This window comes from Bos grunniens, chromosome 3, assembly GCF_055505025.1.
Source record: "Bos grunniens cultivar Pamir isolate PY7600 chromosome 3, Bosgru_T2T1.0, whole genome shotgun sequence".
Taxonomy (NCBI): domain Eukaryota; kingdom Metazoa; phylum Chordata; class Mammalia; order Artiodactyla; family Bovidae; genus Bos; species Bos grunniens.
The window spans coordinates 90,900,318-90,924,188 of record NC_141167.1 but is presented as its reverse complement, the minus strand read 5'-3'; the positions used below and the strand labels follow the sequence as shown (position 1 = coordinate 90,924,188).

Here is a 23,871-nt window from a genome sequence, read left to right as displayed (position 1 = left end):
GTTTCTCACACACACACACACACCCACCCCTACCCTTCTGGACCAATCTTGCCACCCTCTGACTTGCTCTTCTTTCCCGACCTCTATGTACCTACCATCCCTCAAAGACCATTAAAATCTAAATGAGGTCTCCAATATTACTGTTGCCATTTTAAAGAGCGGAAACAGGCCCTGAGGGTTTTGAGTGACTTCCCTGAGGTCACTGAACACCAGTGGCCAGGTCACAGCCCACCTCCTAACCTCTGGCTCTCGGCCTCTTCCGCGGTTCAAGGTACACCCGCGTCCATTCAAACTCCGCCGGGTCCCCCACTTCCATCAGTCCCCCGCTCCTCCCCGCACCATTGCCCCTCAAACCTGAATCAGGGCCCTGGGGGCACGCCCCATCCGTCCTTGGCGGCTTTCCCCCTTTCTCCTCCAGAGACTCAGGGAGAGGCGGACACTGGCGTCACGCAAGTGTGCCGGTGGGACCTGGAGGTGGCGGAGGAACACCTGGAGGGGCCGGAGCCGACGCCCGCGGCCAGGAGGGCGCCACAGTGCAGTTAGCGCCCGTGGGGTGGGGGGAGGGGGGTGGCCGGGAGGGCCGACTCCGCCCACTGCGCGCCAGCTCCGGCCCCGGCGGCGGGGTATAAAGCGGCGGCACCCACCGGTTCCACCGCTGCGAACCGGTGCGTGCGGAACTCTGGAGAACTCCGGCTGCGTGCTGAGCGCGTGGTGCGGAGGTGAGCTCTGCCAAGCGCCATCCGGGTCTGTCCCGCCCACGCTCACGCACACGCGGCGCCGGGAGCCGCGGACTTCGGTTAGTTGGGTGATGGCTGGCTGCAAGCTGGGAGCCCTGGCGGCTTGGGCTGGGCGGGAGGGAGCCTTGGGGAGCGGAGAGCTTGGTCTCCGGGACGGGGATGGGAGCGGTCCGCCAGGGGCTTAGTTGGTGGCAGCGCCTGTGAATCACCGAGAGGCTGTTGTCCTGGCTACCCGCTAGGGGAGACGAGTGATCTGGGGTGGTGATCTGGGGGAAATCGTTTCATCCCCCGTGGGGATGCTTTGGCAGGAAGAGTAGAGTGACCTAGGGTGTAAAATCTGATAGGGTTGGTTAATCTCTTGCCTGCAGCATCTCTGAGTGGGGTTGTGCCTCAGCTAGGGGTAGGTGGGCAGGAGTTGTTTTTCTTCTGGCGTGGCGTGCCCTGCCACCTGTAACGTTCTAATCCTTAAACTCTTCTAGTTAGTTCAGTTGCTCAGTCGTGTCCGACTCTGATGACATTACCTTGTTGGCATGGCTTAGTGACTGCAGCCATGAAATTAAAAGACGCTTACTCCTTGGAAGGAAAGTTATGACCAACCTAGATAGAATATTCAAAAGCAGAGACATTACATTGCCAACAAAGGTCCATCTAGTCAAGGCTATGGTTTTTCCTGTGGTCATGTATGGATGTGAGAGTTGGACTGTGAAGAAGGCTGAGTGCCAAAGAATTGATGCTTTTGAACTGTGGTGTTGGAGAAGACTCTTGAGAGTCCCTTGGACTGCAAGGAGATCCAACCAGTCCATTCTAAAGGAGATCAGCCCTGGGTGTTCTTTGGAAGGACTGATGCTAAAGCTGAAACTCCAGTACTTTGGCCACCTCATGCAAAGAGTTGACTCATTGGAAAAGACTCTGATGCTGGGAGGGATTGGGGGCAGGAGGAGAAGGGGATGACAGAGGATGAGATGGCTGAATGGCATCACCGACTCGATGGACATGAGTTTGAGTGAACTCCTAGAGTTGGTGATGGACAGGGAGGCCTGGCGTGCTTCGATTCATGGGGTCGCAAAGAGTCGGACACGACTGAGCGACTGAACTGAACTGAACTGAACCCTAGCAATAGCTCCCCTGCCCTCTGACAGTCCTCAGGCTGGTGGAACCCTCCTTATTCACAAAATCACTGCAGATGGTGACTGCAGCCATGAGATTAAAAGACGCTTACTCCTTGGAAGGAAAGTTATGACCAACCTAGATAGCATATTCAAAAGCAGAGACATTACTTTGCCAACAAAGGTCCGTCTAGTCAAGGCTGTGGTTTTTCCTGTGGTCATGTATGGATGTGAGAGTTGGACTGTGAAGAAGGCTGAGCACCGAAGAATTGATGCTTTTGAACTGTGGTGTTGGAGAAGACTCTTGAGAGTCCCTTGGACTGCAAGGAGATCCAACCAGTCCATTCTGAAGGAGATCAGCCCTGGGATTTCTTTGGAAGGAATGATGCTAAAGCTGAAACTCCAGTACTTTGGCCACCTCATGCAAAGAGTTGACTCATTGGAAAAGACTCTGATGCTGGGAGGGATTGGGGGCAGAAGGAGAAGGGGATGACGAAGGATGAGATGGCTGGATGGCATCACTGACTCGATGGATGTGAGTCTGGGTGAACTCCGGGAGTTGGTGATCGACAGGGAGGCCTGAGCGACTGAACTGAACTGATGGGAATCTTAGTGGCTCAATCGATAAAGAATCCGCTTGCAGTGCAGGAGACCCGGGTTTACTACCTGGGTGGGGAAGATTCCCATGGAGGAGGAAATGGCTACCCACTCCAATGTTCCTGCCTGGAGAAATCCCATGGACAAAGGAGCCTGGCGGGCTACAGTCCGTGGGGTCGCAAAGAGTCATACAAGACTAAGGGACTAAACCACCATGTGAGAATCTTTACTGATTTTTCTTTAAATTATCTATTTGACTGCCTTGGGTCTTAGTTGCCTAAGGCTGGATCTTTCTGCTTGGAGCAGGCTCAGTAATTGTGGCTACTTGGCATAGTTCCCCGAGGCTGCACCCTCCTCCCCGATGTGGGGTTCTTAGTTCTCAGAGCCAGGATGGAACCAGGTCTCCTGAATTGAAAGGTGGATACTTAACCGCTGAACCACCTGGGAATTCCCTTTTATGTGAATTTTTAATTTTGTATTATTTTACTTTCTCTCCACTCTTGTGAGTTTCTAAGGTAGTAGCTGTCTTTGAAATTCCCATAAGCATAGTTAAATGGAACAGTGTGTCTTGCGCAATTTTTCAGCTAATTACCATGACCCATGGAATTCTCTCTTCTTGTGGATCCAGTAACATCAGTTACGTTATTTAAATTAGTCCCAAACCTTGTCTTCAGTAATTCACTCGAATATACATTCGAGTGAATGTATATTTTTAGCTGTTCCAACTGAACCTTACTGTATCAAACAGCTCTACCATCATTGGGTGTGTATGTAAATTTAAGCATAAGTATTCTGAGATTAATTAACATTTAATCCTTTTGTTTTAACTCTTACTTCAGAAAAAAATCTGTAAAATTTATGCCATGGAGCATTTCTATTTAACCTCAGAACCCAGATTGTTTCCTTTGAATTGAAATGTGACAGCTTCTATAACTCAAATGGAAATTTTAGAAATCTTGGAGATATTTTATTATCCTATCTTCAGCAAAGGTAGGTGCAATGCTCTGGGACAGGTAATCTTCATTGTCACATGGTGGTATAGTTTTAAGGACTAATTTTGCAAATCCTCAGTTTGCAAAATATACCTGGAATTTAGAATGAGCTCTCGTAAGATGTGTGGATGCCTCAGGACTTAAATCTCATCTTTGTCTTTAAAAAAAAATCCTTTTTTTGAAGTATAGTTGCTTTACGATGTTGTGTTTCAAGTATATAACAAAGTGATTCATATATATATTATATATATATATGTATGTATCTTTTTTCAGATTCTTTTCCATTATAGGTTATTACAAGATATAGTTCCCTTGCTGTGCAGTAGGTCCTTGTTTATTCCCTTCTCCTTCTTTACAAAAGAAAGGCTACCTCACTCATCCCTGTTCTTACTTTGGTGTGCTGCTCCACGCTATCAAAATGTTTGGCAAACGGTCCCAACAAAGAGAAACATCCAGAATGCATTGCCTCAGAGAGAGGAATTTGGAAGGAGACAGGAATAGGTTATAACAGGAATGTTTTTCACTGCTTTGAATTTGTAGGGAAAGAAAACTTTTCCCTTCTTCGCTTCTAAGCTCTGTGGTTGGTCTAATAATTAAACAATAATAATAATTAAATTGACGTAAGACAGATTAACATCAGAAAAACAATTTCATACATATGCGAGCCATAAAAATATGACACTCAAAGAAGTGACCTAAGCAGGCAGCTTTTTACCTTCTAGACAAGGAAACAATACATTTGTGAAGAATTGACAAAATTGGCTTGGGTGGCAAATCAGTAAAGAAGTAACAAGATATGTTTATACAGCCTTGTCAGTCCTAAACTCCCTATCTGTGATAATAAGGATGCCTTCTAACCTCCTGGGTTAGAAGTGGGAGTAGTGGGAGTATACTTTCCCAGTGGGAGACTTATGTTCTGCAGTCATGGGGGCAAAGCAAATCAGAAAATCAGAGTGTTCTTCTTATACCAGTTATTTCTTAAATAATATTAATTCAAAGTAAACAGTATGCCAAATGGCATGTTTTGGGGTGGCATATTCTGTTCCCTTTCAAATTCAAATGAGGTCACACCTTTTCTGATAGTGAGAACTGGCCAGTTATATGGTGGCCATTTTCCAAAAACTGAATGAGCTCAAGTGCCAAGGTTTTGACAATAATCTATTTAATGCACAAATAACACACTGTACAATATGCCAGAAACTACATATTTGCAACTATTAAACTTAACACATTTTAGTAGTCAGTGTGTGAGGAACTACAGTTTCCAGATTTTTTTTGAGGGGGGGGGGCGGCAAAATGATTGAATACCACAGACTTGGGAGCCACTTGTACACTTAATCGAAGAGATTAAGAGAGGATACAATTGTATAATTTAGGACTTTATAATCGAAGAGATTAAGAGAGGATACAATTGTATAATTTAGGACTTTATATCAACCAAGAATTTTGCCTGATTTTTTTTTCCTTCCTTTCACCAAACACACAGGGGAAATGTACAACATATTCTATATTTACTTGAGGACTTTAACTAATCCTTGTTTGTCTCCATCAATGAATGGGAGTGGGTGGAAAATTATATTTCTGATAATGTCATGGTATAATCTTACTCATTCTGATGAACAGTCAAAATAATAGGAAATCTCTGAAGGAGATGGATCTGTAATTGTTACCAGACCCTAGAATAATGGTGCCTTCATGTTCTGATTTGATTTCATCAATTTCTGGGCTTTAGCAGCTACGTAGAAGCTTCTAAATATTAGAAGGTGATATCTAAATATTAGAAGGGCTGTTTTGCCAAATCACTTTAGAGGACTTGAAGCAATCTCTGTCTGAGCTTCTTAGAACAGGCCTAGCCTAGTGGAACTTGCTGGTCCTGGTCATATCTCCATTATGTTTTCTCTAGACAGACTGTCCTGGGGAAGTCTGGGGCAAGGCCAGAGTTTCTTAAGGAACATTGTTGAAGAAGTCTCAAGTCTTCCTGAAGGAACAGGAGGCGTCTGAAAAATTTGCCCAGGCCCCGGCTTGTTTGTGGTGACAATTGCTTTGGCGGGGTGGGGTGTGTGTGTGTGTGTGTGTGTGTGTGTGTGTATGTGTTTAATTGAGATTGCAAAATAAGTCTTAGATATCTGTGTTCATGTGTGCATATTATTAGAGATAACTAGTTCTGTAGGAGAATTTTATATATCTTGTATTTGTTTTTAATTGATGATCTAAAATAGATAAAGTACTTTTTTTATATTGAGGATGACCATTCTTTTAAAAGGAAAGTACTTTGCATTTGTATTTGATTAAAATTAATGCAGACACAAACTAGGATGGGTTTAAAGACACAGGCTAGTGAAGAATATGGAAGAATACTTAATATTTAGATAATAGGTTTAGGTAAATGTAGACCAGATGATTTTATGGCATAATCTAAACACTGTAAAAACAAATTCAGTATTAGTTTAAGTAGAAAAAAAGTATGTAATAGGATAAGCATATTTGCTGTTATAGCACTAATCTGATCACAGCATTAATTCATAGTTATAAATTACAATTATATAATTATAAATTAATGTTTGTTTACAGTGATTGTTTAGTAGTACTGTATCTAATATAGCAATGGCATTACGATGTTAGTAGCATTACAAATAAGATAATTTTATCAACCCAATGATCAGAAGAATTTTTATCTTCCCCTTTTAAAGGGGGTCTGTACATTAAAGTACATGTGTTGTGGAACCAGACTCACTTGAATTTAGATATGTGCTCCTACCATTTAACAACTTTAAGCACATCTTCACCAATAAAATGGGGCTTCATTTAATTTTCCAAATAATATAATTGCCGTGTATCTGTCAGAACCTATTCTAGATAATGAAAGTATATGGCTGAACACAGTAGATAATGGTGTTTGTTCACAAGAGCATACAGCATTTAATGGGACAGATGGGCAAACAGATTATACCACAACAGAGGTATTCTGATAGAACGAAGACTGGGGGACTATGAGTGCTCACAGCAGAGATGACAAACCTGTCTCTGGCATTTCAGGAAAAATGAGACCCAAAAGACAAACAGCAGTTAGCCAAGTGATGGGAGGGTCTTCCCTGGCGGCTCAGCGGTAAAGCATCTGCCTACAATGCAGGAGACGCAAGTTTGATCTCTGGGTCGGGAAGATCGGCTGGAGAAAGAAAGGGCAACCCACTCTAGTATTCTTGCCTGGGAAATCCCATGGACAGAGGAGCTTGGCAGGCTGTAGTCCATGGGGGACTGCAAAAGTGTTGGACACGACTTTAAGATTAAACAACAACAAAGTGATGGGAGAACCAGAACTAAGCACAGGGAAACAGAAGTGTGTGAAAGGCAGAGGATGAGAGAAGATGGCACTTTGAGGAAGTTCAAGTACTTATTCAGGCTAGAGCATAGGGTATAGTGGAAATCAGGAAGAGTTTAAGTTGAAGGGGCAAACAAGGATGAGATTAGAACAGGTTTTGAATGCTTTAATAAATTATTCCAAGGGTAGTGTATCTGGAGCCAGAGAAGAATTGTTTAAAAGGCAAAATGACCAGACTTTACTTTCAGAAGATCACTTGGATTGCAGTGTGGAGAAAGAAAAGGGGAGACCGAAAGGTGGAAAGTAGGGAAAACAATTAGGTTATTGCATTAACCCATGGGAGATGGTGACCTTATCTAAAGTGTAGTGGCAGTGAGGGTGGAGAGGTGGACACATTTAGAGCTATTCAGATCGATAAAATATGGGGCATGCAGGCACACGAGAGAAGGGTGACTCCAGGATTTTGGACTCCCTAGCTGGAACTATGCGAGTGAGTCATCACATGGGTGATAAATAACCGCTGGAATAGATTTGCTCTGAGTTTGCAGTGTTTATTTAGGGCAGCTTGTGTGTAGTTCAAGTTTAAGCGTTCATTTCCTCTTCTGGCTATGTTGGCCTCCTCTTTTCTTTGTTCATCAAATATTTGTTGAGTATCTATTATTAGATGCCAAAGGACATATAGAGCTATGTCACTATAAAAAGTCCCCATTTTCATGCAGCCTTTTTTTTTTTTTTTTTGGTGTGGAGAGACTGAAAACAGTAAGAGCTAACATGGTCTAGTAGTTAAGAGCACAAACTTGAGAGCCGTTCTGGTTAGGTTTGAATGCCATGTCCTAAGGTGCTTAACCTTTCTGTTCCTCAATTTGCTCAACTCTGATTTAGAAATTAGTAGTACGTAACTTCATAGGGTTGTGCTTTTTGCATACTTGGGCCAGTAATTGGAATGTAAGCGTGGGATCAGCACCAAAGGAAAACTAACCATGGCTTCCATGTTAAGCCAGGAATCCTGGCTAACATCATCCAGGTCCATAAAGTTCCTAGTTTCTGGGAGATTATTCCAGAAAAATATTTGCATCTCCCACTTTGTGGAAGAAAGTGTCCTCAGTTTAGGCCCTCAGGTTTCTCAGAGATTAAAATCAGCCAACTAAGCTTGTAAACATTACCAAAAGTATAACATAGAAAAATTGAGAAACATCGTCATTAGGAGATTTCAACATACTTCTCTTCAATTATTAATAGATGAAGCAGAAAATAGAAAAATAGCAAAGATTTAGAAATTTTTAAAGTTTAATTCAACAAACAGTTCAACCCAACAGCTAGAAAATGTATATTCTTTCTAAGCATACATGAAATATTTTCAAAAACTAATATGTCAGTCCATAAATGCCAGTCTTATATCAAAAAACTGAATTGTACCAACCATATCATCTCACCAGAGTGTTGTTAAGTACAAGTCAATAAAGCAAACAAAAGATGTCCTTTAGAGAGTTAAAAACCCCCTTCTTTGGGTCAAAGAAGAAATCACAGTGTAAATTTTAATTTTATTTATTTACTTTTGGCCATGCACATGGCATGCAGGATCTTAGTTCGCTGACCAGGGATTGGATCTACGCCCCCTGTATTGGTAGCACAGAGTCTTATCTAGTGGACTGCCAGGGAAGTCTTTGTTTTTTTTTGGGGGGGGTGGTGCGGTGAGGGGTGGTTAACAATGGAAATGTTTAAAACACTTGGAACAAACAATAGTAAGAGTACTGCATATAAAACTATATAGTATGCAAATTTGTAGTTTTAAATGCTCATATTAGAAAAAAAAATCAGTCTAAAAATTAGTCAGCTAAGTAGCCTTTATGTTTGAAAAGGAATCAAATAGGACTTCTCTGGCGGTCCAGTGGTAAAGAATCCACCATCCAGTACAAGGGACAGGAGTTCAATTCCTGGTCTGGAAAGATTCCACATGCCACAGGGCAGCTAAGCCTGCACCACACAACTACTGGGCCCACGTGTCACAATTACTGAAGCCTTCACACTCTAGAGCCTGTGCTCCGCAACAGGAGAAGCCATTGCAAAGTGAGAACCCTGAGCACCGGAACTAGAGAGTGGCTCCCACTCGCTGCAACTAGAGAAATCCCACGTACAGCAGTGAAGACTCAGTGTAGCCAAAAATAAATAAATAATGGAATAGAATGAATTCCAAATATGAAAAATACAAATGATGGTAAAAATAATAGCAAATCAATGAAATAAGAGGAAAGTACAATAAAATATTGATAAACTGAAAATGTTCTTTTTTATGGGTATACTGCAGTTGGAGGAAAAACCTGTTCAGGACAGGTTCTTGTGAGAATGTTCTTTGAAGATAACTGATAAAATAGATAAATTCCTGAGATTAAAGTGGGAAAAGAAAACACAAGAATCAGTGATAAAGAGGATATAGCTATATCCATAAAGAGATTAAAATATAAAAATTCTATGCCAGTAATTTGAAAACTTTGACAAAATGGAAGAAGCCATAGAAAAAATCCTAAAAAGATAGACTCAAAATGCAGCTGAAGGTATGAATAGACCTATAATTGTTGAGAAAATTGAAGATAAGATTTGAAATCTCCCCCCAAAAAATAAAGTGCCCAAATAGTATTACTGGTAAATTCTACCAAACTTAAAAGGAGTAGATCATTCCAATCTTATATAATCTCTCTCTGAGAGGAGGAAAAAGTAAAACATCTCCTAACTTACTTTATGACTCTAATATAAAAGTGATATTTAAGTCAGAAAAGGACAATATGAGAAGGGAAAATTATATTTCCAAATACTTTATGGACACATTTTTTAAAAATCCAAACAAAGTAACAATTTAACTTAGAAACATACTTTAAAAAATGATGTATATTGTGACCAAGTGGGATATATTCTAGGGATGCAAGGGGTGGCTTAACATGTAAAAATAAAAATCTATAAATGTTACTCACTATTTGTACAGATAAAAGAAGAAATGCCTTGTGAAGGTATTATGGGAGAAAAATACCTGAATTCAGTGGTCACTGGATTTAAAGTAAGTTCTTAATGAGCTAGGAATGAAACTTCCCAAATCTGATAATGTATTTGGCAAACTTTGGAGTAAATACTTTTCTTGATGATGAGACAGTATATACATAATTTTATTTAATAATAAAATTAAGGTTATTTAAGCACAAGCATTGCCATACTATGACAATCAGAAAATTGAGACAGCTACTAAATGACTAATGAGCTGGTAGCACATACAACGTGGAGCTGCTGGCACAAGAATGATGCACATGCCAGGCAAGAGGTAGTGGGATGGTGTGAGATTTATCATGCTACTCAGAATAGCATGCAATTTAAAGCTTATTAAGTTGTTTATTTCTGGAATTTTCTATGTAATATTTTCAGACTGCAGTTTGACAATGAGTAAAACTGCAGAAAGCAAAACTTCAGATAAAGGGGGACTTCTTAGTAGCTCAGTCACGTCCGATTCTTTGGGACCCTTTGGACTGTAGCCCACCAGGCTCCTCTGTCCATGGGATTTTTCAGGCAAGAGTACTGGAATGAGTTGCCATTTCCTCCTCCAGGGGATCTTCTTGACCCAGGGATTGAAACTGCATCTCCTGTGTCTCCTGCATTGCAGGTGGACCCTACCCATTGAGCCATACCAGAGTGGGTTTACTATATACAAAAATCAACTGTAGTGGAATTGCTTCTGGAATGGTAAAGTAAGGTCTTCTGAAACTTTCCTCTTTCATAAAAGCAATAAGAACATTGGCCAAAAAAAAAACACACCCCAAAAAACTCTCACTTTTCAAAACTCAAAATTAACCCAAGGCTTGCAGTAATCCAAAGAGAATATAATCAAGAAACAACTGAACCTCCTCAGTGTAGTAATCACTGTGGGGACAGAATTGTTTGGAACTCACAAAAAAGCCCCAATCTTAGAGAATTATTATTAGCCAACATGTCTGACAGTCATGGAAACTCTAACTCACAGGACTTGCCTTTGACCTGATCAGAGCTTGCCCAGTGCAAACAGTTTTTTCCCCAGGACATTCGTTGAAAACAATCAGGGGCAATTACTTAATATCTCAGATGCCTGAATTGGAAAAACAACTGGGGCAACAAAAAGCTGACCAAGCACTTCAAAACAAAAGCTGGGGAGTGAGATGTTCACAGTGGGCTTTGAAAAGCTCTGCCATAGTCCCAGGATACTAGAAGGTCATGCTCATGGGCACTCTGGGCCCATGCTTAGGAAAGACCTGAGAAGGCCTGAATCTCCCTCTTCTGACTGACCTTGAAGGTCTATACAAGCAGGAATTGAAGGCTAAGGCAGAACTGTAAGCTGCCTGCTGGATAATTGAAAGCATGCCCCAACATGCACATAAAACCCTTTGGTGAAGCCTGGGAGATATACTGACTGATTCAAGGCATTTTAAGAAAATTTTTGTCCAACCGTTGGCTGATGACTGAGCTAAGCAAGATTTCAAGAGTAACATATGACAAAAAATACAAACTTCACACAATTTATTTAGGAAATTCATTAAACAAAGGGCAATAGTAGTAGTGTCAACATGAATAACAAACAGCAATAACAACTAGCCATGGGGAGGAAGTGAATCTGAAATCAGATCGCCACAGTTGCCACATTGTATTATTTTAAATGTCCAGTTTGCAACAATAACAAAAACAAAAGCAAAAGGTGAGATACTCAAAGAAATAGAAAAGTAGGATCTGTAGACAGAAAAGTCATTAAATAGAAACTATCCCCAAGGAATAGACATTTGGACTTACTAGACAAGGGCTTTAAATTAGCTATTACAAAGTTTTTTAAAGAATTAAAACCATGTCTAAAGAACTAAAAGAAATGATTTGGAACAACATCTCATCAAATACACAGTAGTTATTTAAAAACAAAAAAGTCAAATAGAAATTCTGGAGGTGAAAAGTAGAGTAACTGAGTGAAAAAATTTGTAAGAGGGACTCAACAGCAGACTTCAGCTGGCAGAAGAATCAGTAAACCTGAACATCGGTCAATTATCAAATCTAAGGGGAAAAAAATAAATGAAAAATGAATAGAACCTCAGAGACAAAGACAAAGAGAGAATCTTGAAAGCAACAAGAGAGAAGCAACTCATTACAAACCAAGCCTCAATAAGATTCAGTTCAGTTCAGTCGCTCAGTCATGTCTGACTCTTTGCGACCCCATGAACTGCAGCATGCGAGGGCTCCCTATTCATCACCAACTCCAGAGCTTACCCAAATTCATGTCCACTGAGTCAGTGATGCCATCCAACCATCTCATCCTCTGTCGTCCCCTTCTCCTCCTGCCCTCAATCTTTGCCAGCATCAGAGTCTTTTCAAGTGAGTCAAGTCTTTGCATGAGGTGGGCAAAATATTGGGGTTTCAGCTTCAACATCAGTCCTTCAAATGAACACTCAGGACTGATCTCCTTTAGGATGGACTGGTTGGATCTCCTTGCAGTCCAAGGGACTCTCAAGAGTCTTCTCCAACACCACAGCTCAAAAGCATCAATTCTTCGGTGCTTAGCTTTCTTTATAGTCCAACTCTCACATCCGTACATGACCACTGGAAAAACCATAGCCTTGACTAGACAGACCTTTGCTGGTAAAGTAATATCTCTGCTTTTTAATATGCTGTCTAGGTTGGTAATAACTTTCCTTCCAAGGAGTAAGCGTCTTTTGACTTCATGGCTTCAATTACCATCTGCAGTGATTTTGGAGCCCCCAAAAATAATGTCAGCCATGGTTTCCATTGTTTCCCCATCTATTTGCCATGAAGTGATAGGACCGGATGCCAAGATCTTAGTTTTCTGAATGTTGAGCTTTAAGCCAACTTTTCCACTCTCCTCTTTCACTTTCTGCCTTAAAGGTGGTATCATCTGTATATCTGAGGTTATTGATATTTCTCCTGGCAATCTTGATTCCAGCTTGTGCTTCATCCAGCCAGGCATTTTGCATGATGTACTCTGCATATAAGTTAAATAAGCAGGGTGACAATATACAGCCTTGACGTACTCCTTTTCCTATTTGGAACCAGTCTGTTGTTCCATGTCCAGTTCTGACTATTGCTTCTTGACTTGCATACAGATTTCTCAAGAAGCAGGTCAGGTGGTCTGGTATTCCTATCTCTTTCAGAATTTCCCACAGTTTATTGTGATCCACACAGTCTAAGGCTTTGGCATAGTAAATAAAGCAGACCTAGATGTTTTTCTGGAACTCTCTTTCTTTCTCAATGATCCAGCGGATGTTGGCAATTTGGTCTCTGGTTCCTCTGCCTTTTCTAAATCCAGCTTGAACATCAGGAAGTTTATGGTTCACGTTTTTCTGAAGCTGACTTGGAGAATTTTAAGCAGTGCTTTGCTAGCATGTGAGATGAGTGCAATTGTATGGTAGTTTGAGCATTCTGTGGCATTGCCTTTCTTTGGGATTGGAATGAAAACTGACCTTTTCCAGTCCTGTGGCCACTGCTGAGTTTTCCAAATTTGCTGGCATATTAAGTGCAGCACTTTCACAGCATCATCTTTCAGGATTTGAAATAGCTCAACTGGAATTCCATCACCTCCACTAGCTTTGTTTGTAGTGATGCTTCCTAAGGCCCACTTGACTTCACATTCCAGGATGTCTGACTCTAGGTCAGTGATCACACCATCGTGATTATCTGGGTTGTGAAGATTTTTTTTGTACAGTTCTTCTGTGTATTCTTGCCACCTCTTCTTAATATCTTCTGCTTCTGTTAGGTCCATACCATTTCTGTCCTTTATTGAGCCCATCTTTGCATGAAATTTTCCCTTGGTATCTCTAATTTTCTTGAAGAGATCTCTAATCTTTCCCATTTTGTTGTTTTCCTCTATTTCTTTGCATTGATCACTGAGGAAGGCTTTCTTATCTCTCCTTGCTATTCTTTGGAACTCTGCATTCAGATGCTTATATCTTTCCTTTTTTCCTTTGCTTTTGATTTCTCTTCTTTTCACAGCTATTTGTAAGGCTTCCTAAGACAGCCATTTTGCTTTTTGGCATTTCTTTTTCCTGGGGATGGTCTTGATCACTGCCTCCTGTACAATGTCATGAACTTCCATCCATAGTTCATCAGGCACTCTGTCTATCAGATCTAGTCCCTTAAATCTATTTCTCATTTCTGCTGTATAGTCATAAGGGATTTGATTTAGGTCATACCTGAATGGTCTAGTGGTTTTCCCCACTTTCTTCAAGTCTGAATTTGGCAATAAGGAGCTCGTGATCTGTGCCACAGTCAGCTCCCAGTCTTGGTTTTGCTGACTGTAAAGAGCTTCTCCATCTTTGGCTGCAAAGAATATAATCAATCTGATTTCGGCATTGGCCATCTGGTGATGTCCATGTGTAGACTCTTCTCTTGTGTTGTTGGAAGAGGGTATTTTCTATGACCAGTGCATTCTCTTGGCAAAACTCTACTAGCCTTTGCTGTGCTTCATTCTGTACTCCAAGGCCAAATTTGCCTGTTACTCCAGGTGTTTCTTGATTTCCTACTTTTGCATTCCAGTCCCCTATAATGAAAAGGACATCTTTTTTGGGTGTTAGTTCTAAAAGGTCTTATAGGTCTTCATAGAACCAGTCAGCTTCAGCTTCTTCAGTGTTACTGGTTGGGCCATAGACTTGGATTACCATAATAGTGAATGGTTTTCCTTGGAGATGAACAGAGATCATTCTGTCATTTTTGAGATTGCATCCAAGTACTGCATTTTGGATTCTTTTGTTGACCATGATGGCCACTCCATTTCTTCTAAGGGATTCCTGCCCACAGTAGTAGATATAATGGTCATCTTAGTTAACTTCACCCATTCCAGTCCATTTTAGTTCGCTGATTCCTAGAATATCAATGTTCACTCTGCCATCTCCTGTTTGACCACTTCCAATATGCCTTGATTCATGGACCTAATATTCTAGGTTCCTATCTTTACAGCATCGGACCTTGCTTCTATCACCAGTCACATCCACAACTGGATGTTGTTTTTGCTTTGGCTCCATCCCTTCATTCTTTCTGGAGTTACTTCTCCACTGATCTCCGGTAGCATATTGGGCACCTACTGACCTGGGGAGTTCCCCTTTCAGTATCCTATCATTTCGCCTTTTCATACTGTACATGGGGTTCTCAAGTCAAGAATACTGAAGTGGTTTGCCATTCCCTTCTCCAGTGGACCACATTCTGTCAGACCTCTCCACCATGACCCGTCCATCTTGGGTGGCCCCACACGGCATGGTTTTGTTTCATTTAGACAAGGCTGTGGTCTGTGTAATCAGATTGGCTAGTTGTCTGTGATTGTGGTTTCAGTCTGTCTGGCCTCTGATGCCCTCTCTTAGTGCCTATCGTCTTACTTGGGTTTCTCTGGCCTTGGACGTGGGTATCTCTTCACAGCTGCTCCAGCAAAGCACAGCCGCTGCTCTTTACCTTGGACATGGGGTAGCTCCTCTCGGCCACCGCCCCTGACCTTGGATGTGGGGGGTATCTCCTCTCAATAAGATAACAGGTAATTTTTCTTTAGTGGCCATAGAAGCAAGAAGACAATGGGAGGAAATATTCAAAGTGCTGAAAGAAAAAGACTTGTCAACCAAAAATTCTATATCCAACAAAGCTATCTTCCAAAATGAAGGGGAGATTAGGACATTCCCAGATAAAAAGTGAGAGAATTTCTTGCCAGCAAGCTTGCTCTACAAGAAATACTACAGAGTGTCCTTCAGAATGAATTGAAAGGACACTACACAATAACTTGCGTCCACATGGAAAAAAGTTAACTCCACCAGTAACGGCAACTTCATTGGTTAATATACCGTAAGACAGTAAAATATATTTTTTCTTTGTAAACTCATTTTTTTTTTGTCTTCAACCCAATTTTAAAACAATAATTATACAACTTTTGATAGGCTTATATAAAGAGGTCATTTGTAAGACAATAGTGTGAAAGGGGATAGTGCACAGGAGCAAAATTTTTGTACATTATTACAATTTAATTGGTATTAAACCAGACTAGATTGTTTTAAGATGTTAATTGTAATTCATAGGACAACCACTAAGAAAATAACCAAAAGCATAATAAAAGAAACAACAAGGTAATTAAAGAGGCACACTAAAAATATATACCTAACATAAAAGAAGGTAGTGATAGAGGGCTAGAAAAACAAAAAAGACATGACAGAGAAAACAAATAGTAAAACAGCAGACTCAAGTCCTACCTTATCATTCTTCTTCTTCTTCCCTTCGGTCAGTCGTGTCTGACTCTTTGCAACTCCATGGACAGTAGCCTACCAGGCTCCGCCATCCATGGGATTTTCCAGGCAAGAGTACTGGAGTGGGCTGCCATTTCCTTCTCCAGGGGATCTTCCCAACCCAGGAATCAAACCCCGGTCTCCTGCATTGCAGACAGATGCTTTACCGTCTGAGCCACGAATGTTAATAGATTAAACACTCCAATCAAAAACCAGTGATTGGAAGATTGTATCAAACCTTATGCTATCTACAAGAGACACATTATAGATTCAAAGGCAGACTGACTCAGAGTATACAGATGCAGGGGGAAACAGTAACCAAAGAGACCTAGACATAAATAAGTACATGTTATGATGGTAAAAGGTTAATCCACTATGAAGACATAACAATTATAAACATGTTGTTGTTGTTGTTAGTCACTCAGTGGTGTCTGACTCTTTGTGACCCCATGGACTATGGCCTGGCAGGTTCCTCTGTCCGTGGGATTCTCCAGGCAAGAATACTGGAGTGGGTTGCCATTTCCTTCTCCAAATTATAAACATATATTCACCTAACCACAGAGCCCTAAAATACATAAAGCAAAAACTGACAGAATTAAAGAGAGAAATAGACAACTCAGTAACAATAGTTGAAGATTTCAACAGAACTTCAATAAAATAAGCTTCCCTGGTGGCTCAGAGGGTAAAGCGTCTGCCTGCAATGCAGAAGACCTGAGTTTGATCCCTGGGTCAGGAAGATCCCTTGGAGAAGGAAATGGCAACCCACTCCAGTACTCTTGCCTGGAAAATCCCATGGACAGAGGAGCCTGGTAGACTACGGTTCATGAGTTCGCAAAGAGTTGGACATGACTGAGCTACTTCACTTTTTCAATAAAATAACTAGGCAGAAAATCAACTAAGAAATAGAAGACTTTAACAACCAAGTACATACTGAGTATAAACCAAATAAATCTAACAAACATCCATAGAATATTTTATCTAACAACAGCAGAAAACACATTCTTCTCAAGTAACATACAGAACATTTTCCAGGATAGACCATCCTTAGGCCATAAAACGTGTCTCAGTACATTTGAAAGGACTGAGTATGTTCTCTGATTATAGTGAAATAAAATCAGAAATGAATAGCAAAAGAAAATTTGTGAAATGAACAAATATGTGAAAATTGTCAACACATTCCTAAATAACCAGTGGTGGTTCACAGGATGAATTGTAAAAAAAAAAATTAGGAAACACACTGAGATGAATGAAAACAAATGCAAAATATCAAAGGTTCTGGAATACAGCTAAAACAGTGCTTAGCAGGAAATCAATAGCTATATACATCTATATTTAAAAACAGAGAAAATCTCAATAACTGAAACTTTTACCATAAGAAATGTGGGGAGAAAAGGGCAAATTAAATGTAAGCAAATGGGGAAAGAAATAATAAAGGTTAGAACAGAAATAAACTAGAAAGTACAAAAAGTCAATAAAACCAAGTTTGTTTGATAAAAATCAATAAAATTGACAAACTTTTAGCCAGACTAACCAAGAAGAGAAAAGACTCAAATTACTGAAGTCAGAAATGCAAGATACAGTAGGTATAGTAAAGAATTAACCTTATGAAAAACAAGGAATATGATCTCTAGCCCTCTGAAAAGTCCTGTCTGATAAGAGTGTCTTTGCTAGGCCTTTTAGCCATATTGTCTTTTTTCCAGTCTCCAAAAGAGCTGGAGACTAACACTCAGCAGTCATGTGGGCAGTGTGTGGTCAAGTCCCATTAAATTCTAGACACTAAAAGCTTAGGTGAGCTTCCCTGGTTGGTGATACTCTGTATTGTCACACATTGTGACTGGGAGAAGGTGATGCTTCCATGACTTCATGGGAAGAGGATGATCAAAACCTCCCCACTTGAACCTCTCCCAAACCCTACCCTGTGCATTTCTTCCGGTGGCTAATTTCAGCCTGTGTCCTTTCCCCTGTATCATGGGTATAATAGCTTTCAGTGAATTCTGTGAGTCCTGTAGAATTGCCAAACCTGACTGTGAAACCACCTCCCACCACACACCCGCACCTCCAATGCCTAAACTTGCAGATGGTGTTAGAAGTGAGGTCGATTTTGTGAGGCCTGTTCCCTCTAATCGTACTCTTGAAACTCTTCATGGCATTGTTGCTGTTTAGCCTGTAAGTCATGTCTGCCTCTCGCAACCTCATGGACTGTAGCCTGCCAGGCTCCTCTGCCCATGGATTTCCCAGACAGGAATGCTGAAGTGCGTTGCCATTCCTTTCTTCAGGAGATCTTCCTGACCCAAGGATTGAACCCATGTCTCCTGTATTAGCAGGTGGATTCTTTACCACTGAGCAACTTTTCATATATCACTACTAATCTTACAGAAATAAAAAGGGGATTATAAAGGGATACTATGAACAATTGCAGACCAACAAATTAGATAACCTAAATGAAATAAATACATTTATAGAAAGACAAACTGTTAAAGGACTCAAGTTAGATATAGACAATCTGTATATACCTATAGAAAGTAAAAAGATTGACATAATCATCACATACACCAAAAAAAAAACTACCCACAAAGAAAACCTGAAGCCTAGATGGCTTCACTGGTGAATTCTATGAAACATTTAAAGAACAAACACAACTCTTACAAATTGTTCCAAAGAACAGAACACCTCCCAACTTGTTTTTTGAAGCCAGAATTACCCTGAAACCAAAATCAGACATCACAAGAGGAGAAAACTACATATCCCTTGTAAACGTGGACACACAAATCTTCAACAAAATATGAGCAAACAGAATCCAACAACATTTAAAATGGGTTATATATCATGACGAACTGGGACTTATCTCAGGAGTACAGGAATTCGTAAGTGGGTCAAAATTTAAAAGAGTCAGTCAAACCACACTGTATTAATAGAATAAAGGTCCCAAACCACAAGGTCATCTTAATAGATGCATAACAAAGCATTTGCCACAGACCAATGTCCTTCTGATGCTGAAGCTCCAATACTTTGGCCACCTGATACAAACAGCTGACTCATTGGAAAAGACCCTGATGCTGGGAAAGATTGAAGGCAGGAGGAGAAGGGGACGACAGAGGATGAGATGGTTGGATGGCGTCACCCACTTGATGGACATGAGTTTGAGCAAGCTTCGGGAGTTGGTGATGAACAGGGAGGCCTGGGGTGCTACAGTCTATTGGGTTGCAGAGTTGGACACGACTGAGCGACTGAACTGAACTGAACTGAACATCCTTCTTGATAAAAATACTCAACAACCAGGAATAAATAGAAGGAAACTTCCCAAACTTAATAAAGTTAAAGTTACTCACACAGTCGTGTCTGACTCTTTGCGATCCCATGGACTATAGCCCACCAGGCTCCTCCGTCCATGGAATTCTCCAGGCAAGAGTACCGGAGTGGGTTGCCATTTCCTTCTCCAGAGGATCTTCCTGACCCAGGGATCAAACCTGGGTCTCCTGCATTGCACGTAGATTCTTTACCATCTGAGCTAAAGGGCATCTACAAAAACCCACAGCTAACAGCACACTTAATGGTAAAATACTGAAAGCTTTCTTTCTAAGGTCAGAAATAAGATGAGGATGTTTGCTTTCACCACATGTACTGGAGGTTTTAGCCGAGGAATTAGGCAATGAAAGAGATGTAAAATTATCACAGATTACATGCTTTTGTAAATAGAAAATCCTGAGAAATCCACAGATACTTAGGTAAGCCTATTAGAACTAATAAATGAGTTTGGCGAATTTGCAGGCTGCAAAATTAACATCAAAAAATCAGTTTCTAGACATTAGCAATGAAAAATCCAAAAGTGATATTCAGAAAACAATTTGATTTACAATATCATTAAAAAATAATATTTAGCAATAAAATTGCTAATGGGTACAGGGTTTCTTTCAAGGGTGATAAAAATGCTTGATATTAGTGATGATAGTTGATAGTTCTGTGAATATACTGAAAACCACTGACATATAAAGTTTAAAGTTTTATATGTGAATTATATCTCAGTAAAGCTATTATTTAAGCAAATAAGTTGTGTCTTTATACACCAGCAACTAATAGAAAATTATTTTTTATAACTACTATCTATAAGAGTAATAAAAAGTCTAACAAAAGTTTGCAAACTCTGGGAGTTTTATAATTTTATAAAGGTTTTAGAAACTTCTATAAAAGTTTTACTTTAAAAACTTAGTCTTTTAGCTTCTCAAGCAGAACTCTTTCTGAGTTTTTTTTTTTTTTAATCACTACAGCATCACTTTCTAAATTATATTTGAAGTGTTTAGTTAGAATGTGAGCTATTTAAAAGTTAATTTCTATGGAGAGGACGGTAGAATTTGTATTAAAAAGGAATAGTGAAATGTGATATTGTTATTGTTAACCATTTTATATCATTTATATCATATTGTCATTGTACAGTATCAATATTGTACTAGATCTCTCCAGGTAATGTTAGGGTGGCCAGAAATGTGTATGATAACATATCGTTGTTGTTAATTTTGACGTAAAATAGAATCCGGTTTAAGTAAATCCAAGGAGAACTTAATTTCTCTAGACTGGTAAATCTGCTCTTCTCCCACCTGCTGGTAATTCATAATCATATTAAATTTCTTTTTCTAGCTATGTTTTTCACTAATGCTGGGGCTTAAGAAAAAGTGAAATCTTTGGTTTAAAACTACTAGTCTCTGATATCAGGATTCATTTTGCAGATTTAAACTGTATTGGCTAGCTATCATTTAGGAATCTTTCTAGTCACATATGGAGACTTCCCTGGTGGTTCAGACGACGGTAAAGCGTCTGTCTACAATGCGGGAGACCTGGGTTCGATCGGAAAAGGCAACCCACTCCAGTACTCTTGCCTAGAAAATCCCATGGACGGAGGAGCCTGGTGTCCATGGGGTCGCAAAGAGTCGGACACGACTGAGCAACTTCACTTTCCCTTTCTAGTCACATAATAGTAAAACAACAAAAAACTTAAGTCTAAGCATCTGGATGAAAAACAAACTTTACTGAGATAACTTTCCAGCCCATTAAATGAGAATCTAATGTTTGACCTTTTATTTAGAAAATTTAGGCTATATGCCTTTATTTATTTATTTCATAAATGTAAGGGATTTTCTGGAAGTGCTTTGGTATTGATCTGCTTGTTCTGTACTGTTTTTATTTCATACCCTTTAGATATCTGGATTTGAACTGGATTTTAGAGTTCATCTTTACTTACAATGCCACCATCAAATGGAGGTCCAGCTGGATATACCCCACCAGATGGAGGCTGGGGGTGGGCAGTAGTAGTTGGAGCTTTCATTTCCATTGGCTTCGCTTGTGCATTTGGCAAATCTATTAGTGTATTTTACAAAGAAATTGGAGAAATATTTAAAGCCAGCACCAGCGAAGTGTCATGGTTATCTTCCATCATGTTTGCTGTCATGTATGCTGGAGGTAAGTACCCATGAAGGCTTGCTCTTTTAACTTTCAGTGGGTAGACAGAAGTTCTGTATTAAGTACTTTTTGCTCTTGATATCTTTATCAGTAAAAATAATTGAAATGTTAGTTATTGGAGTTATGGGATTAGAATCATATTTTTCACTCTAACAATGAAACATAGCAATCGTGTGCTCTGTTGGTTCACTTATAATATAAAACAGTGTCATTATAAAGGATAGCTTTCTTTAAAAATATGTTTTGTGTTGGCTGCTGGGTATAGACAGGTAATTGATATTTGTACTTTAATCATATATCCTGTAAGCTTGCTAAACTCTTACTTCCAGTAGTTTATTGGTAGATTTCTTTTTCAAAAATTTTAGATAGACAAACAAATCTTCTACAAATACTGATACTTTGGTTTCTTCCTTTTCTTACACCTTTTGTCCTCCTGTCTTACTGCACTGGCTTGGACCTCCAGTATAATGCTGAAGAAAAGTGGTGATGGTAGGCATTCTTATTTTGTAGGCCTGTTTTGGTTTTTGTTATTTTCTATGAGAAACAATACTTTAGGTAGTTTGTAGTAAATATGCCCTTAAGTCAGAAGTATGATCAGACTGGCTCATATATCTCATCAGTCGTGTATGTTTAAATTCCATCTAAAATTTTAAAACAAGGACTTCCCTGGTGGTCCAGTGGCTAAGACTTCATGCTCCCAGGGCAGGGGGCCCAGGTTCAACCCTGGTCAGGGAACTAGATCCCACATGCCGCAACTTAAAGAGTTCATATGCTGCAACTAAGACCCAGAGCAACCAAATACATAAATTAAAATATCTTTTAAAAAATTTAAAATAAGCAAACTTGCTACATATATGTGGATAATATCCTAGATATATGAAGAATCCTATAAGCACTTATAATCAGAGTACTTGCAGCCTCTTCTGCCTTAAAAGAGTTAGCTTATGGTCTTTCATACTTCAGTTAAAACCCATCTAACATGTCCTAGGTATATAGAAGATGTATAATCAATACTATATTTTTTTTCCATTAGACAAACCTGTGACTCTGAAATAAAGATAGAAGGCAATATTCTTTAGCACTATCTTCTATCTGTTTATTTTCTGGGATGGCATGCTGTCATGTCAATAATGGTATGAGCAGGTGTGGATGGGAGGGCTGGGCTTCTCCTCTATATTGTTACTAACCTGTCTGTTCTCTCATAGGTCCTATCAGCAGTGTCCTGGTGAATAAATATGGCAGTCGCCCCATCATGATTCTTGGTGGCTGCTTGTCAGGCTGTGGCTTGATTGCAGCTTCCTTCTGTAGCACTGTGATACAACTTTACCTTTGTATCGGAGTTATTGTAGGTGAGTTGTACTAATGCCTTTTCAGGCAATAATTTCTTTGTGGACTATTTATAGCATCCATTTGCCAATTCTTTTGAAAAATGAAAGTTCTTTGTTAGAAAATTACTAGGTCACTATGTTTTAGAGCTGTTGATACATTAATTTAATAGTATTAGAAAAGCAGTCTTTAAAGAAAGTTCACATTAAGTGTAAAAGTAATCACACTTAATGAGTGATTATTTTTTATTGAATGAATACAGTGAAAGAGAATTCTTTTTCTTTCTTTTTTTTTTTTTTAAGAAGATAGCAGTGATAGGTAAAAAGTTGTTGAAGGGGAGGTCATTAACCATTCCACTCGTTTCCCCTTCTGCCTAAGAAGACACTGGCTCAAATTGGAGAAAGAAAGAATGTCAGATACATAGAAGGAGTTTTCTGATAGAAAAGCCAGATACATTTCAAAGGACAAAGGGCACACATGGGAAAACTCCATTTCTAATAGCTAAATTTAAAAAACAGAACTGCTGAATATAAATACTGTCAACACCCAAAGCTCTACAGTTCAGAGAAAACTACCATTAATATTTTGATAACATGGTGGGTGAGGGATAAACTGGGAGATTGGGATTGACATATGCACACTTCTATGTGTAAAGAAGATAAATTTATAATAATCTGCTGTATAGAACAGGGAACTCTACTCAATACTCTGTAATGGCATATATGGGAAAGAATCTTAAAAAAAAAATAGGAGTAGATGTGTGTACATGTATAACGATTCACTTTGCTGATTCACTTTGCTGTACACCTGGAACTAACACAACATTGTAAATCAACTATACTCCAATAAGATTTATTTAAAAAACATTTTGTCCAGTATCGTGCATCGAACCTGGACTTAAAAAAAAAAAGAAAAAAAAAGAAAAAGAAAAAAAAAAGAAAAACATTTTTATGCCATATCCACTGATTTTTCTACAGTTTTCTATATTCTTTCTAAAAACAAAACAAAAATTTTTGTTTTAAAAATTCTTCTATACACATAGAACTTTTAGAACAAAAAGGGATGAGATTAAGTGAAGTA

The 23,871-nt window shown here is 39.6% G+C and overlaps 1 protein-coding gene and 1 long non-coding RNA gene across 4 annotated transcripts in view; one reads left to right on the top strand and one right to left on the bottom strand.

Annotated features, from left to right (window-relative positions):
* Positions 1-742, bottom strand: part of LOC147376070 (uncharacterized) — a 174,887-nt gene extending 174,145 nt beyond the window's left edge. For both annotated transcript variants that reach the window (XR_015160693.1, XR_015160699.1), the window contains exon 1: positions 355-742. This is a non-coding gene — a long non-coding RNA (uncharacterized LOC147376070). The remainder of the gene's footprint in view (positions 1-354) is intronic.
* The window catches only part of LOC147376069 (monocarboxylate transporter 1-like), a 32,767-nt gene continuing 9,486 nt past the window's right edge, over positions 591-23,871 (top strand). Inside the window, exons 1-4 of one of the 2 annotated variants that reach the window (XM_086391914.1) lie at positions 591-796; positions 21,205-21,465; positions 21,929-21,954; positions 22,671-22,814. In XM_086391914.1, coding sequence (XP_086248040.1) covers positions 21,425-21,465; positions 21,929-21,954; positions 22,671-22,814 — 211 coding nt within the window. In that variant the 5' untranslated portion in view covers positions 591-796; positions 21,205-21,424. The remainder of the gene's footprint in view (positions 797-21,204; positions 21,466-21,928; positions 21,955-22,670; positions 22,815-23,871) is intronic. The other variant, XM_086391913.1, reaches the window with a different exon arrangement.